The 16,451-nt window shown below is 41.1% G+C and overlaps 1 protein-coding gene across 1 annotated transcript; it reads left to right on the forward strand.

Moving 5' to 3' along the window:
- On the forward strand, positions 1 to 1,490 carry LOC106728830 (cancer/testis antigen 1-like). Its single transcript, XM_032475297.1, has 3 exons — positions 1 to 493; positions 838 to 966; positions 1,163 to 1,490. The coding sequence occupies exons 1-3, from the start codon at positions 78 to 80 to the stop codon at positions 1,299 to 1,301; spliced, it is 684 nt and encodes a 227-aa protein (XP_032331188.1). The 5' UTR covers positions 1 to 77; the 3' UTR covers positions 1,302 to 1,490.
- The last annotated feature ends 14,961 nt before the right edge of the window (positions 1,491 to 16,451 follow it).

Here is a 16,451-nt window from a genome sequence, read left to right on the forward strand (position 1 = left end):
CGGAGCTTTGCGAAGGGCCCCCGGCCCGTCAGCAGCTCAGCCTGGGCGCGGAGGGCTGGAGTAGAGCCTGAGGAGCCATGCAGGCCGCAGATCTGGGCGGGGGCGGCGTGGCCGGAGGTGCTGAAGGCCAGGGCGGCCCAGATGTCCCTGGCGGCCAGGAAGGCCCCGGTGGAGGTGGCGCGGGAGAGGCCGGTGCCGCCGCCGGTGGCGCCCCACCAGTCGAACGGGCCCCGCACGCCCCTGGGCCGGGCGGAGATGCCTTGCGCGGGTTGGGTGGGCACGCCTTGCCTGGGCCTGGTGGACACGCCGCGCCATGGCCGGGTGGACACGCCATGCCAGGCCTGGGTGGACACGCTGCCCCGGGACCCGGTGGACACGCCGCGCCGGGACCAGGTGGACACGCTGGGCAGTGGCCTGGTACACACGCTGCATCGAGGCTGGGCGGGCCCGTCAGGCCCACAGCCACAGGACCAGGGAGCCAGCTGCTCCAGTTGTATCCTATTTGAGGAGTGCCCAGAGAGCCATGGGGATGGACCTAAGGGAGGCGATGGGATGGGGAGAAGGTGGTCAGCCTGGGGATATAGGGGGAGGAGGGGAAGGGGTCAAGAGGGCTAGAGGGGCTGGCCTGGGGGGGAAGGCCTGGGGGGGAAGGCCCAGTGGTGGCCAGGAGAGATTGTGGGAGGAGATGGCTTGAGAGACCAGAAAGGAGGGGGACAACCCTCAGGGAATTGGGACAGCTAAGAGTGGCCTGAGGGGAAGCAGCTCTCGGAATGAAAAGGAAGCCTGACGCACAGGCAGAATCGCCATGAGATGGTGCCTTAACTGCCCCTTCACCAGCTCCCTCACCGTGTCTTTCCCGTCGCCCGTGGAGGCAGAGATGGCCGGCCAGTCCCTGGCCCCACGTGTCCAGCCCTACCAAGGGGCAGTTCAGAAGGAGCTCATAGTGTCCGGCAACATCCTAGCTATGTTAGTTCTGAGAGGGGCCGAGGTGGGGGTGGTGACAGGTGGCTGGGGTCATTCTGACAGTGAATTGCAGACACCCGAAATTTAGATCTGAGGAGGTGGACATGGTGCTCTGGGCCTGTCACCACCTGAGGGGGCAGAAAGAATTAGGTGCAGGATTACCACACTGAACTTGATTTTTTTTTCCCCTCACTTTTAGCCGACTGACTGCAGGAGACCCTGGCCAACTCCGGATTTCCATCACCTCCTGTCTCAACCAGCTTTCTCTGTTGGTTCAGACCATGCAGCACTCTGTGCCCCTGTTTTTCACTAAGCCTAGACCAGGAAACCGGGCCTAAGACTAACCTAGGGTCTCTGCCTAGACAGTGCACCCTTCCCCAGGGCATCGATTCCTACACTAGTTGCCACTTTATTGTTTGCTTGTTTTGGCCTTTGGGCACTCTTGGCCCTGCTGTTGCCCTGTTACTGGAGGAGGAGGGTATTTCAATGTTTGTTACAGCAAAAAATAAAACCGAATTATCATTCTGTGTCTGAGTTTATTTTCTGGTCCTGCGCCTCCACATTTTCTTGCTTTTGCCCTTGGTTTCACGGGAGAGGTTCTGGGATTCACATATTCTAGTAGTACAAGGTAATTGAAAACAATTTAAGAAATGGAAGAAAATTAAAATGAATTATGTCCTGTCATTTGAGATTACTGTCAGTATTTTGGAATATTTTCTTAGTTTTATAGTTGTGTTTATATATAACAATAATATAATGTAATTTTTGCAAGTTCAAGATTAATTTTTCCCTGAATTATTTTCATTTAATATATCAGCTTCTCCTCTTCCTAAAATTTCTTCAAAAACATGTACTTGCTTTGGGGGAGGGTCTAGCTCAGCGATAGAGTGCATGCCTAGCATGCATGAGGTCCTGGGTTCATTCAATCCCCAGTACCTCCATTTGATAAACAAACAAATAAATAAATAAACCTAATTACCCCCACCGCCAGAAAAACCATGTACTTGGATGTGTAAAAGAACTACCATAATGTGAGTGTTGAACACTTAATGTGTTTCCATTTTTCCCTATTATAAGTAATGACCCAATGGAATTCTTCACTGTAAGTCTTTATCTGACAGGTTGTCTTCAAGATAGATTCCAAAAGGTAGACTTATTGAGTTAAAAACTTACTTTTCCATTTATTTTTAAGGCTGTTGGTCTACAGTACATGGTTGCTATTCAGGAAGTGTGTCCTCCTGCCAGAATTCTAGTTTGCCTACCTCCTTGTACCAGTAGGTCTGATACCTGCCAAAGCAAAAAGCTTAATTTGCAGGAGCAGATCCAACAACCGAGAAACACTAGAATTGGAGTTTTGTGGCCTACTAACCTTGTTTCAGATCACTGAAGAAAAGGTTTGGGGACAATTAGTTAAGTGTATGGAGGAGAAGTTAGCTCCCTCTAATGTATACTGTTTCCTGCAACCTTACTTGATTTGCCTATAGTTTTAGTAGCTCTTCTGTGAGTTTCATTAGATTTTCTACATAGTGGGTCAGGTTGTCTGCAGATAAGGTAGTTTTACTTTTCCTTTCCAATTGAGATGCCTGCTTGTGACTGATTTCTCTCCTCGTGGCATTGGAGCTTCCTGCTTCTTTTCATGCTTGTAATTTTAGATTGGATGCCACACATTGTGAAATTTTACCTTGGATGCTGGATATTTGTGTTCCCAAACATATTCTTGAGCTTTGTTCTGCGATTCTGTTAAGGTACTTGGATACAATTCAATCCTTTCAAGTCTTGCTTGAAAGGATTTTTGCTGAGTGAGAACAAAGTGGAGCAAATTCATTTTAGTGTAAGAGTAATTCAACTAATTAGCAACCTCTGGTATTTGTTAGAAACAAGGACTTGTACACTCTTTATCAGTTGGAGTGGTAGTAAATCTATCTGGACAGTTATTTGGTATTTTATACTAAAGTCTAAGCTGTTTTCACTCTTTGACCCACCTTTGGGAATCTATCATAAACTGTTTCATATTCAGACAAGGCAGAATCAACCAGGATGTTAATTATAGCATTGTGTAAAAAATTGGAAGAAAGTAAATGTACATCAACTGAGTAAAGAGTCAGTAAGCACAGTAAGTCCATCCTAGTGGAATAGCATGTGGCAGCTGAAGAAAGAGCAAGGTAGGTATCTGGGTACTAAGACAGAGAGGAAGACAAGTTGAGAGTCTCTGCGGGGTGTTCTGTGTTCCTGTTTACACAGCACGCCCCCACCGTGTGAATGTGTGCGGATGTGCATAGTAACTACCTGGAGTGGGCCACCCCCGCTGTCAGGGATGCTCATCTCTGGACAATAGCGTCAGGGAAAGAAACTTCTACCTTATACATTTTTCACTTAGGTGTTGTTTAAATATTTTCATCATGTGTGTATTACTTTTGAAACAAATACTTTTATTTTGGGAAAATAATGGTCTGCTCTATTAGATTAAGGAATAATCCTTCCTAGTCTTATTCCTTTAAAACATTGGAAATTGATTTTGAATTTGATGAAACGTCTGCAGCCCTGCAGAAGACATCTGTTGGTTTTGTCATCCAGCATCTAGTCCCTTTCTCCTGGTACCAGTATCCTTAGTCCCCCCTAGACACACCCCCTTCCTTTCCCCTCAGCAGTTATGCTTCTGATGGAATTGACTTCACTTCTGATTCCAGGAGTGGACATGTGGCTCAGGCCTGGCCAATTGGACCACTACTTTTCTCCGGCCATGGAGATCCATCCAACCAGTGACACTTTGGGGGCTGCAGGGGAGCAGACTGGTAATGGGCAGAGGGAAAGCTGGAGCAAGAAGAAAGCAAATTTCAGAGAACCAAATCCTGGATCCAGCCATGTGAAGACAGAACTACCTCTGGAACTTTCAGTTACACAGACTCAGAAATTCTCCCTTTGCCTTAAGCCAAAGTGGGTATTTTTGATCGTTTTTGTTCCGTTTTTTTTTTACTTGATATAGAAGTCTCAACTATTATTGAATTAAGGAAACATAGTTTTATTTATTATTTAACCTATTATTGTAATCTAAGAACTTGGCCCTCCTTCATTACTTCAAGGGAGAAATAAGCCTATTTTGTTACTAAGGGATTGGCTTCTTGTTGATCAACCCATATTATCGTAGAAAAGAAGGCAAATAAGTCAAAGGAGGGGAGGGACTGCAAGGGGCAGCTAGAGGAAAGGAAGAAGGAGAAAGACCATCCCTTTCCAGACAGGGTTCCCCAAATTGACCCAGAAGTGGGCTGTTAGTGGGTGTGGAGAAACCTATGCCTTCCACATTATTTTTACTAGCTATATAATATTCCACAGAATATATATACCATAGTTATTTTAACCAATCTCTTACATATCGACCTTCAGGCTGTTCATAATTTTTCAGTCTTATAAATAATGCCAAAATGAATATCCTGGTAAATTTGTTTTTGTGTAATGTATTATGTACAACAGGATTTTAGAAGGAATGGGTTGTCGGGTCAAAGAGTAAGCTCTTTTTAAAGTGTTTGATACATGTTACAAATTGTCCTTTAAAAAGTTTGCATCAATTTAACTCCATCAAATTGTGTAAGAAAGTGCCCATTTTCTTACTTCCTACCCTGTATTTATCAGCTTAGGCTGACATAATAAAACACCAGACTAGGTGGCTTATATAATACAAATTTACTTTCTCACAGTTCTGGAGACTTGAAGTCCAAGATCAAGCTGCCAGCAGGTTGGTTTCTGGTTGAGGCCTCCTCTTTGAGTTACAGACAGCCACTTTCTTGCTGTGTCCTCCTATGACCTCTCCTCTGTGTGTGTGTGTGTGTGTGTGTGTGTGTGTGTGTGTAAAGAGAGAAGGAGAGAGCTCTTTGATGTCTGTTACTCTTCTTATAAGGACACCAGTCCTATTTGATTGGGTACCCATCCTTATTACCTCATTTAAACTTAATTAACTCCTTAAAGTCTCTGTCTCCAAATACTATCACATTAGAGAATATGATTTAACATATGAATGGAGGGGATATAATTAAGCCCATAATACACCCCCAAAAGAACATTCTCAATCTTTTAAATCCTTGCCCATATAGTAACCAAAATCATATCTCAATATTGTTTCACTAGTGGCTTAACAACATTTCATATGACACTTGGCTAGTGGTAACCCCTCTTCTGAGAACATTAATATCCTTTTTCTATTTTTTAATTGTAATAGTCATATTTTACTTATTGATTGGTGAGTGCTCTTTGTATGTTAAAGATATCAAATCTTTGCTATAATTTGAAAATACTTTCCTTCCTCATTGCTTCATTTTAATTGTTCATATTTCTTTTCTATACGGAGATTTAAAAAAATTTTTAATGTGTTTAACTGATTGATCTTTTCACTATGATTTCTGTCATTTATGTCCAATAGAAAGCCTTACCCACTGTAAAACTATAAAATTTGACACTCACAACATCTTCTAGTACTTTAAAATGTTAATCCACTAGGAATTTATTTTGGTGCAAAAAAATGACATTGATTTTGTTTTGTCCCCAAAGGTTAGTCAGGTGTCACAACATCATTTATTGAATAATTCATATTTCTCCACTAAATTGAAATGTCATCTTTAAAATTTTTAACCCCCAAATTTGTTTGTTCTTGTAATTTATCCTTCCAGCTAATTTGGGTTGAGTGATCTGGGATAGCCTCTCTGAAGAAATGACCTGAAGGATACAGTACAGAAAGTCGGGATTGGGGGTTGGAGAAGAGACAGGATCAGAAAGACATGTAGACAGAGAGATTTGATTGGTTCAGGTTAGGTTGCCTTCCCACGGGTGCAGGGAGAAACATGAGGACAAGAAAGGGATGAGAGAGAGAAAGTTAGGGCATCAGTGGGCTAGAAGACTGTTGAGTTGGGGATACTTGAATATTTGAGTTTTTCTATTTTTTAATTATTATAAAAAATGCTGTTATGAATATTTTGTTTCAAAGATTTCATATGCACATGTGTAAATATACAGAGTCCTAGTTTTAGTGATGAGAGAGTTTTCAGGTTATTGAGTTCATAATTTTGCAGGAACAATGTGTTCCCCCATGACGTATTTATCCAGGTCTCTGTAATGATAGCACGTTACCCAGTTAGGGAATGAGGGAACACTACTTACTCTGCCATGTAGTAGAGTGAAGGATATGTGGAGAAAGGCTAAGATATGTGGCTGCAAAATTGACGTTCAAAATAAAAATCAAGTTCCATATCCTCACGAGAAGGTAGGGTTTATCATCCAGGACACCAGCAGTTGTGTCTACGAGACCAGGCCAGAGATGTGACTGGAGAAAAAATGTAAAATTAAGAGTCACAAGCCAGAGTGAAACCGAAATTAGAACAATGGTGAAATTACTTGGATCACACAACTCAGGAGAAAAAGAAAGCTAATCTAGACCTTACTTTTTACAGAAAAATAAATTTCCAAAAGAATTAAACTTTAAATGGTAAAAAATGAAAGCATACAATTAAATAGAAAATATGAAACCATAAAAATAAAAGGAGAAAAAGTGATGAAGAAATTTATGCATAATACAAAATCCAGAAGCCATGAATGAATAAAAATGAATCGATGTCTGAATATAAGAAATGTTGAACATATTTATGGCACAAAACACCACGAAATCATCAAATTGGGACTCAGTTGGGATAATTACTTATAAGTCAGAGAGTAAATAAAGCAGGATACAAAAAGCAGAAGCCAAAATAAAAAAAACCTAATGTCTAATTACACAAAAGTATTAAACTCTGTTATGCAAGGAAACATTGTAAATAAGATGAAAGGATAAACAAGTTAGGAAAAAATTAGCAATCCAAATAGTAAACTAAAGCAAGTATCTTTAAAATGCAAAAATAACTCTTAGAAACCAATACAGAACAGACCAACAACGCCAGCAGAGAGTTGTACAAATGACAAGAGTGTGGAGTTCATGGAATAGGAATTATAAACAGCCAGTTTAGTGCATGGTATGAGCCTATTTCTGTTACAAAATATTGTAAATGCTGGTTAATATATCCTAGGAAAAAATCTAGAAGAATACACATAAAACTGTTAATAGTAGTTAGTGTGGAGATTGAGATTATGAGAAATTTTTACTTTCTGATAACATATTTTGTGTAAAGCATAAATGATTTTATACTGGGTATATATTATAGGTGAAAAAAATTTTTAAATCTCTAAGCATCCAGAACTATAAATACACAGTGATTCCAGTTTTGTTTTCCTGCTTTAAATATACATGCACATACATTTGTAGTTCAAAAAGAAACCTGAAGGAAACCATGAAAGTGTTCACAGTGGTTCTCTCTCGGTGGTGAGATTGTGAAGGGTATTTCTGGGGGTCATTTTATAAGTTTCTGTAACTGCACAACTTATCCAATAACCATCTTTTACTTCCATAAATATAAAAAACAATGTTTTAGAGTTAAATATAAAAAAACAATGTTTTAGAGTTAAAAATGCAACAGAGATATTTGATCTTTGCCGGACTGGCGGAAAACCTGGCACACAAAATAGGATTCATCAAATGGATCACCCACACTAAATTTCAAACTCCTATGCGATTAGATTCACTCCCAAAGCATCAGGTATGTGCTGGCCTCACCTTGGAGAAGGAGTGTGGCCTGGATTTGATATGACTAGTGCCTAGGAGGTACTTTCTTTCCCAAGGACCTTGAACAAAGCCCTCTTCACCGCCTTGTTTTGCATGCTATAGATGACAGGATTGAGCATGGGAGTGAGGACCATGTACAGCACAGAGAGAACCTGGTCTCTCAAGCTAGAGTATGCAGAGCTGGGAAGGATGTAGCACAGGACTAAAGTGATATAGAAAATATAGACCATAGTGATATAAGCGCCACAGGTGGAAAAGGCTTTTCTTCGGCCCTCAGCAGAGTGAATCCTGAGGACAGCAGCCGGAACATGTATATAGGAGATCACAACCAGGGCACAGGGTGCGAGAGCCACCGGGAAACTGAAGAAGAACAGCGCAAGTTAGTTGGCCCACGTGCTGGAGAAAGAGAGTTTGAGCAGTGGATGGAGATCACAGAAGTGGGTGATAAGGTGAGGCCCACAGAACTTGAGTAGAGCTGTGAGGACGCTGTGGGTGAGTGCATTGGCCAAAGCAAGCAGGCAGGAGATTGAAGCCACTCCTGTCCTGGTCCACTGGCCGATGAGGACTAGGTGGTGCGGTGGCTGGCAGATGGCTGCATAGTGGTCATAGGCCATGGATGTGAGCAGGAAGCACTCCTAGGGTGCCAGGAAGTGACAAAAGAATATCTGTGTGAGGCAAGCTTGGTAGGGCATGACCCGCACTGGTGCCAGCAGATGCACTAGAATCTGAAGCACTGTGTTGGAGATATAGGTGGTATCCAGCAGTGAGAGGTTGGCTAAGAAGAAGTACATGGGAGTGTGGAGTCAGAAGTCCATTACAATAAGGCTGACAATGCCCAGGTTCCCAGACACAGCCACTATGCAGACCACAGAAAGATGGCAAGGAGCAAAGGCCTCAACTCCTCTATGTCGGTTAAGCCTTCCAGAAGAAACTGGGACACTAGGGTCCCATTCGCCAGCAGCATGAAACCATGCACAGAAACTCACACCTGCAGAGCCCAACTCAGAGTCAGAGAAGGGTTTAAGTTTGGAGCTTCAACTTAGAAAAGGGAAGCAGAGGTGAGGAAAGGTCCGGAGACCAAGAAGACAGGTTTCAGGCTTGAAGGGATAACACTCAGAATTGGAGGAATGAAGTTAGGCTCAGGAGGCCAGTGGTAAGGCAGAGGCCAGGAGAATGGAAGTGGTAACCCCATCAGTGCCCACACCAAGAAGAGGTGCACAGACCTTGAAATCACAGTGCATGCACATCCTATAAGGATATCAAAGTCAGTCTATCAGAAACTTCTGCCTGAATAAGTGGCCCTGGACCTTGTAATTATCTGAAATGGCCCCATTATTTCAACATCACCAACGGAGCAGAATCCTAACTCAGGATCAGTGATAAGATCAGGATCAGTGATAAGATAAGGATCAGGTCCCCCTTTCTCTTGCTTGCTCTGAACCTTTCAGTACCTCCCATCTCATTCAGAGTCAAAGCCAAAGTCCCCCTCATGGGCTACCAAGCCCTCTGTGATATTCTCTCTCCTTTCTAATAATCAGGCAAGAGTTTTGTCAGTTCCTTGTCCCATATATCACACCTTCAGACTTACCCACAGCAGCAAACATCCTTGCTTATTTCCTGCCTCAGTAGAAGAGGCCTCTGCCCTTCTACCCAAGGCTAATTTCTCTAGCTGCTCTCCTCATCTCAGTCCTTGGCAATCCTTTCACATGTGAATGTACCAAATGCTGCTGAATTGTTTGCTTTAAAATGGTTTATTTTATGTTACGTCAATTTTGCCTCAATAAAAAAGAAAGCAAATAAAGATTATTTTTAGACATATATAGGCTGAGCTGTTATCAGCAGAAAACCCACACTACAAGAAATATAAAAGACAGTTCTCAAGGAAGGATTATTCCAGATAGAAACCTGGATCTACACGAAAGAATGAAGAGTCCTAGAAATGGAAAATATGTAGGTAAATATAAATTTTTCTCATTTTAATATTTCTTTCAATTATAGCAAACTGCTGTTGAAAGCAAAAATATTAACAACATAGTGTGGGGTTTATAACTGCTGTGGAAATAAAATGTATGACAATGGTACCAAGGACACGGGTGAGTAATTGAATGTATATTGTTGTAATGTTCTTACATTATATGTGAAATGATTTTAAACTATTTGAAGGTAGTCTACGGTGAGGTAAAATACATATAGAAACCCTAGATCTAAAAAAAGGTATAGTGAGGATAAAATGGAATTTTAAAAATTATTCAATCTAGAAAAAGTCATGAAAAGATGGAAAGGGGAACACAGACCACATGGGACAAATAGAAAATAAATAGCAGGATGGTAGATTTAAACTCAATCATATCACTAGTTACATTAATTGTAAATGGTCTAAATGCTTTGATTAAAAAACAGAGATTGTCAAGGTGGATAAAAAGGCAAAATAAAACACATGCTAAGCATAAGAAATCCATTTTAAATATAAAGACATGGATTTGGTAAAAGTTAAAAGATGGATAAAGGTATACCATGCAAACTCTAATCATAAGAAAGTCTGAGTGGCTATATTAAAAGTAGGCAGAGTAGACTTTAAGACAAGGCATATGATGAGGTGGAGGACATTTGCTAATGATCAAGGGGTCAATTCATAAAGAAGACATAATAACAAAGCTTCAAAATACATGAAACAAAACTCACAGAAAAGAAAGGAGAAATAGATAAAGGCACAATCAAGAGGAAAATTAATTTAGTAATTGATAGAACAAAATTGCAGAAAATCAGATATAGAAGAGAAAATTAAAATCTAAATAAGTAGTAGGAAAGAAATAATGAAGATAAGAGTAGATATGAATAAAGTGTAGAATGAACAAACAATAGGGAAAATCCATGAAACTGAAAGTGTTTAAAAATACCAATAAAAGTGATAAAAAGTGTAACCAGGGAGTATTAGGAATAATACTTGTGAATAAATTTGTCAATTTAGATGAAATGGACAAATTCCTTAAATGACACAAATTACCAAAGCTAACTCAAGAAGAAGTGGAAAACCTGAATATCCCTAAATCTATGAAAGAAATGAGACAGAAATCTCCAGGTCTGCATGATTTTACTAGTGAATACTATCAAATACTTAAAGGAGAACTATTACCAATCTTACATGAATTCTTTCAAAAAGTAGAGGAGGGGAAACACTTCTCAAATCATTTATGAGGACAGCATTACACAATACCAAAATCAGATGAAGATGTTTCAAGGAAGGAAAACCTAGACCAATATCCTTCATTAAGTTACACACAAAAAACTTAGTTAAATATTACCAAATTTAATCCAGTAACATATAAAGAGGATGATACATTATGACCAAATGAGAGTTATTCCAAGAATTAAAGGCTGATTTTGCATTAAAATATCAGTCAGTGTTGTTCATCATATTAAGGAAATAAAGGAGGAAAAACATATGATCTTTTCAACAGATGCAGAAAAAGCATTTGACAATATTCAACAAGCACTAAGATAAAAACTCTCAGAAAAGTAGGACCAGAAAGAAACCCTTAATCTGATAAAAGGAACCTACAAAAATCCTATAGCTAACATGATAATGATGAAAACTATAACTCCCTCCCCTAAATCTGAGAATAAGGCATGGATGTTCACCACTTTTATTTAACATTGTCCTGGAAATCCTAGGCAGTGCACTAGGCAAGAAAGAGAAATAAAAGTTATACAGATTGGACAAAATAAAATTATCTTTATTCAGAGATGACATGTTTGTGTATGTAGAAAATCCTAAGTAATCTACAAAAAAAAAAAAGAAATGTGAAATTTCAAAAATCACCATTGTTTATCCTAGAAAATGAAATACTTAGTGATGCATTTAATAAAATATGTGCAAAACATTTACAGTAAAAAACTAAACACTACTCATAAGAGAACTTAAAGAAAAATTACACTAATGGGGAAATGTATCATGGTCATGGATTGGAAGACTCAGTATTTTTAAGATGTATGTTCTCACCATACTGTTCTGCAAATTCACTGCAAACCCGATAAAAATTCTGAGTTTGCAGAAATTGACCAACTGATTCCGAAATGTATATTGAAATGCAAAGAACCTAGAATAGGCAAATCAAACTTGAAAAAGAAGAATAAAGTTGAAAAATATAAGGTTGTGTAAAACAGAATATAGATAAGATGGAAAGTTCATACCTTACTGGTGGGAATGTAAATTGGTACAACCATACTGGAAAATAGTTTTTCAGTTTCTTAGAAAACTAAACTTATACTTACCTTACATAACCTAGCAATCTCACTTCTGCAATTTACCCGAGAGAATTAAAAACTTATGTCCACACAAAGACTTGTACATGAGTTTTCATATCAGTTTTATTAATAATAACCAATTTGGAAACAACTCAGATGTCCATTGATAGGTGAATGGGTAAACAAATAATGGTACATCCATGCAATGGACTACCACTCAGCAACAGAGAGGAATGAACTACTGATACACCCAACAGCATGGATGAATCTCAGAATCATTATGCCAAGTAAAAGAAGGTGGACTCACAAGAGTACATACTGTATGATTTCGTTCAAATGAAGTTCTAGAAAAGCAAATCTAAGCTATATTTGTTGTCTGGGAGCAGAATATAGAGAGTGATGGAAATGTTCTGTAGTTCGACTTCTGTTGTGTATACCTTTGTCATAACTCATAAGATCGTATCCTTAAAAAATGTGCAATTTTTTATATGTGTATTTCACCTCAACTAAGTTGAGAAGAAACAAACAAGATAAAGGACAAGCAAAAAAAGGAGTAGCAAATGGTAGACTTAACTCCAACCTCATCAGTAATTATATTAAATGTGACTTTGTCAAATAATCCAACTTAAAAGCAGACATTGTTAGAAGGATTTGTTCAAAGACCCAACTACATACTGTCTACATGAGCCACACTTAAAATATTAACACATCAATAGGTTGGAAGTAAGAGGATAGCAAAAGACATGCAAGTGAATAGTAAGCAGTGAGGGCTGATGTAGGCACAGCAACATTAGATAAACCAGACTTCAAGGAAAACTATTTCCAAAGAGAAGGGGGTACATTTCGGAGTAAAAGTAGCAATTAATCCATCTGGAAGATAAAACAGTCATAAATACGTTTTTGCCTGATAACATACCTTCGAAACACATGAAGCAAGAATTTCTAGGACTAACAGGTGAAAGGGACATATCCAAAATCACAGCTGATGTTAACATCCTCTCTCAGCAAGTGACAGAACAAGACAAAACAATCTGTTAAGACATAGAACAGGGACTGGCAAACATGCCTACTGGCCCAATCCAGCCGAGGGCCTGTTTTTAAACAGCCCTTGAGCTAAGAATGGTGTTTCACTTTTAATGGGTTGTGAAGAACTGGGAGGAGGAGGAGGAGGGAGGGGAATGAAGGGGAAGAAGGAGAAGAAAGAACAGCAGCAGCAGAGCGACCCTATGTGGCTTAAACATTGAAAAGTGTTACCATCTGCTCTTCTACATTAAGAGTTTGTTGGCCTCTGCCATAGACGAGCTGAAAAATCTGTCAACTATCTTGACTGAATTGATATTTTTTCGAACACTTAATCAGAAATCTGAATTTTAGAGGTGTGTAGTCTACATGTTCTTTTCAAGCACAAATACTTTGTTCACCAAGATAAAGCATTTAATGGGCCTAATACCAATTTGCCAAAAATTTGAAATTTTAGAGGTTGAAAGCTTCCAGTGCATGCATTCTGACCAGACTTGTCTTGTTCCTGGTCTTCGAGGAAAACGTTTTCAACCTCTCACTGTTGAGTATGGTGTGAGCTGGGGGGTTTGCTGTATTCAGCCTTTGTTATATTCAGATATATTATTTCTATACCCAATTTGCTGAGAGTTTTTATCGTGAAAGGAAGTTGTATTTTTTTAAAGCTCTTTTTTTTTTTTTTTTTTTTTTACTTTTGATCCATCACTTAACATCTTTTTGAAAAAGATATTCGTTCTGACATCACATTTTCTCTTTGGAGATTGTTATTTTATGAGCGTATTTTTTCTTAATGGGGGTACTAGGGCTTGAACCCATGACCTTGTGCATGCTAAGCACACACTCTACCACTGAGCTATTACCCTCCCACTGAAAGGAAGTTGTATTTTGTCAAATGTTTTTTCTGAGTCTATTGAGATGATCTTATGACTTTGGCTTCTCATTCTATTCGTGTGCTGTGTTGTATAGATTTGCATATGTTGAATCATCCTTGTTCTCTGGCTGCAGGTATCTCCTGTGCATGCCTAAGAGATTACAGCTGCGGTGAATATGAATTAATTAAAGGAAGTGAATTCATTCGTAAAAAACAAAAAACAAAAAACAACCCCCCACTCTAAAATTGCCCAGTAGAAAGTGACAAAGAACGGGACTGACAGAGACAGACTGAGCCCTGGGGTCTCTCTGGTGACTCTGCTCAGTGAGACAGTGAGATGCTTCCTCAAGACACAAGCCATTCGGGCCGCCAGTCACCCACTTGCTTCCACACCACCCTCACCGACAAGACAGAAAGGTTTGCCTGTCATTTCCCGATTTCTTCTCGCAGACGTCTTTGTAGGCACGTACGTGGGTACCAACTCAGAAACCTAGAGGCACAGACTTCTAGAAGCTCAGCATCTCTCTGTGAACAGTGCTGACTCTCCCTCAGGGAATGCTTCCTTCCTCCTCTCTCCATCTCAGGGACTCAACTTTTGGGGCGTCTGCACCAGGGCTTCACGCCCCCCCAACCCCTAAATCTGTGCGCAGCCCCACTGGCACATGAAATAAGGGCATGTTTCAAAGGAAGACAGAAGGAAGGTCTACTTCATCTCTCCTTCCCACCACAGGGAAACCAGCTCTCTTTTCTGTTCCTCAATGACGCTTGTGACTTTAGGGAAGCAAGTGGCAGCATAATAATTTGAAGAAACACTTCGGGGAAGGATGATGCAAGAGCGAGCCAGACAGAGGAGGAAGCACTGGGATCCTCAGGGAACGAGGTCTCAGATTACAGGGGAGTGTAGTGGGTGGAGCAGGGCCCATGTCCCGGGTGAAGTCCTTATTTCAGACAAGGGGTGATTTAGATTCTAGGTTAGGAGGTGAACAGGTAGCTCAACATCAGGAAGGACCACCCTCTGGAGACTGGCCGCTGAGCGTCTCCACCAGGGTCAGCTGACCCGCAGGGCTACCTGACAGGTATTGTTCTCATGGCTACTGATATTTTGCTCTCCGGGCTTTGAACATCAATGCCCATGAACTTGGTTGCACAAGATCAGTCTTACAGTCTGATGAGAGTGGTCTGTGTTGTTACAGCTGTGATGCAGCTGGACTCTGAACTGGCCTAGATGAGGGCCAGGCCCTGGGCCACGGTGCCCACCCTGGGTCCCTCTGTGGTCACATTCCAGTCTTGTAGCCAATTTTGTCCATGCTTCCCCAATTCACCATGATTCAGACTCCTCTGACCACGAGTGACTATCACTCTACTCATTCAAGAGAACAGAAATTAAGTTGACTCTTAAAGACTTCATTTAGAATTATAGACTATTAGGGCTGGAAGGAGCTATTGAGAACACCCCACCTGAGGCTTGAATTTCTTCTACCACAAGCCTTGCTAAGTGTTTCCATCATCTGTGACTGAGCCCTTGAGGGATGGAGGGCTCCCTGGTTCCCAGGGAACCCCACTGGCATGACAGGAAGGCCTCTGTGACCTTGACCTTTCTCTCTGGTTTCCTGCTACACCTGAGGCTGAAACAGAGCAAGTCTGCTTAGTTCACTTAGTGCCAACTATTTCCTAGGGCCCTTTCCATAACCAACAAGGTCCCCTACATCTCAGCATCTTTTCCCAGCTTTGACTGAAACCGACAAGGAAGCTGCTCATAGCCTTCAGGTTGGGGATGCAGGGCTGGCATTATCCTTGCTTCCCACTGGTGCTTGCAGACATGCCTCCCACCTCTCCGGTGAAACTCTTGCTCCTTTGAGATGGGACTGGCTGAGGGCTGCCTAGCTGTGCCACCCCCTGCCTTCTCATCAAGCTCTTTCATGTGTAAGAAATAGAAACCTATGGACACAGCTCTACTCAAAGGCTATTTATTTATCATAAGGAGAAACAGGACACCAGATGTCATGGGACCTGGTCCAGAGAGCTGGAAGTCAAAAACTAAGTTCAGTGTAGCACACCCTGAAGGCTATCTCCCTTTCCCTTGCCCACCTCCACACTAGAGCATGTGAAAGCTAACATCCACGTTCCCAGCTCCCCTGCAGCTGGTGGTGACCCTGTGACATGGCTCTGCTTAACTTCTGATCATTTATCACAGCTACTGTTTCTCTCTGTCCCATTACAGCAAAATTTGAAAGCTGTCTGTACATGCTGTCTCTGCTTCCTCTTGGTACAACCTCTCTTGAACCTGCTCCATTCATTAGCATTTGAGCTGCTTTCCTCCCACCTGGGTTTGGCTGTCATCCCTTCCCCCACTCCATGCACTGCCAATAGTGCAAGAGTTCCCGAGTCTCATCTCTCCTCAGAAGAGCTTGTCACTATTTGGGATTCAGGTCACCTGGTTCCCAGGTCACCTCAGGTCTTTGATGGGCTCAAGAAAAATTATTTTGTATGTTATCTGCTTATTTTGTCGTTGGCGGTAGTGATTTAGGAGAAGCATTCTCTTCCATCTTTCTATGTCTTAATGAGGAAGTTTTTTGATTGACTTTGCCCAGATCCATCAGAGGAATCACCATGTATGGCAGCTATAGCCTTACAAATTGTGTTGCTTAAATAAGACTTGAAAGCTGAAATGACTCCTTGATCCACAGGCTGCAGAATGGATGCAGTGTTAGCAGGTGT

Source organism: Camelus ferus, chromosome X (assembly GCF_009834535.1).
Source record: "Camelus ferus isolate YT-003-E chromosome X, BCGSAC_Cfer_1.0, whole genome shotgun sequence".
NCBI classification, from domain to species: Eukaryota; Metazoa; Chordata; class Mammalia; order Artiodactyla; family Camelidae; genus Camelus; species Camelus ferus.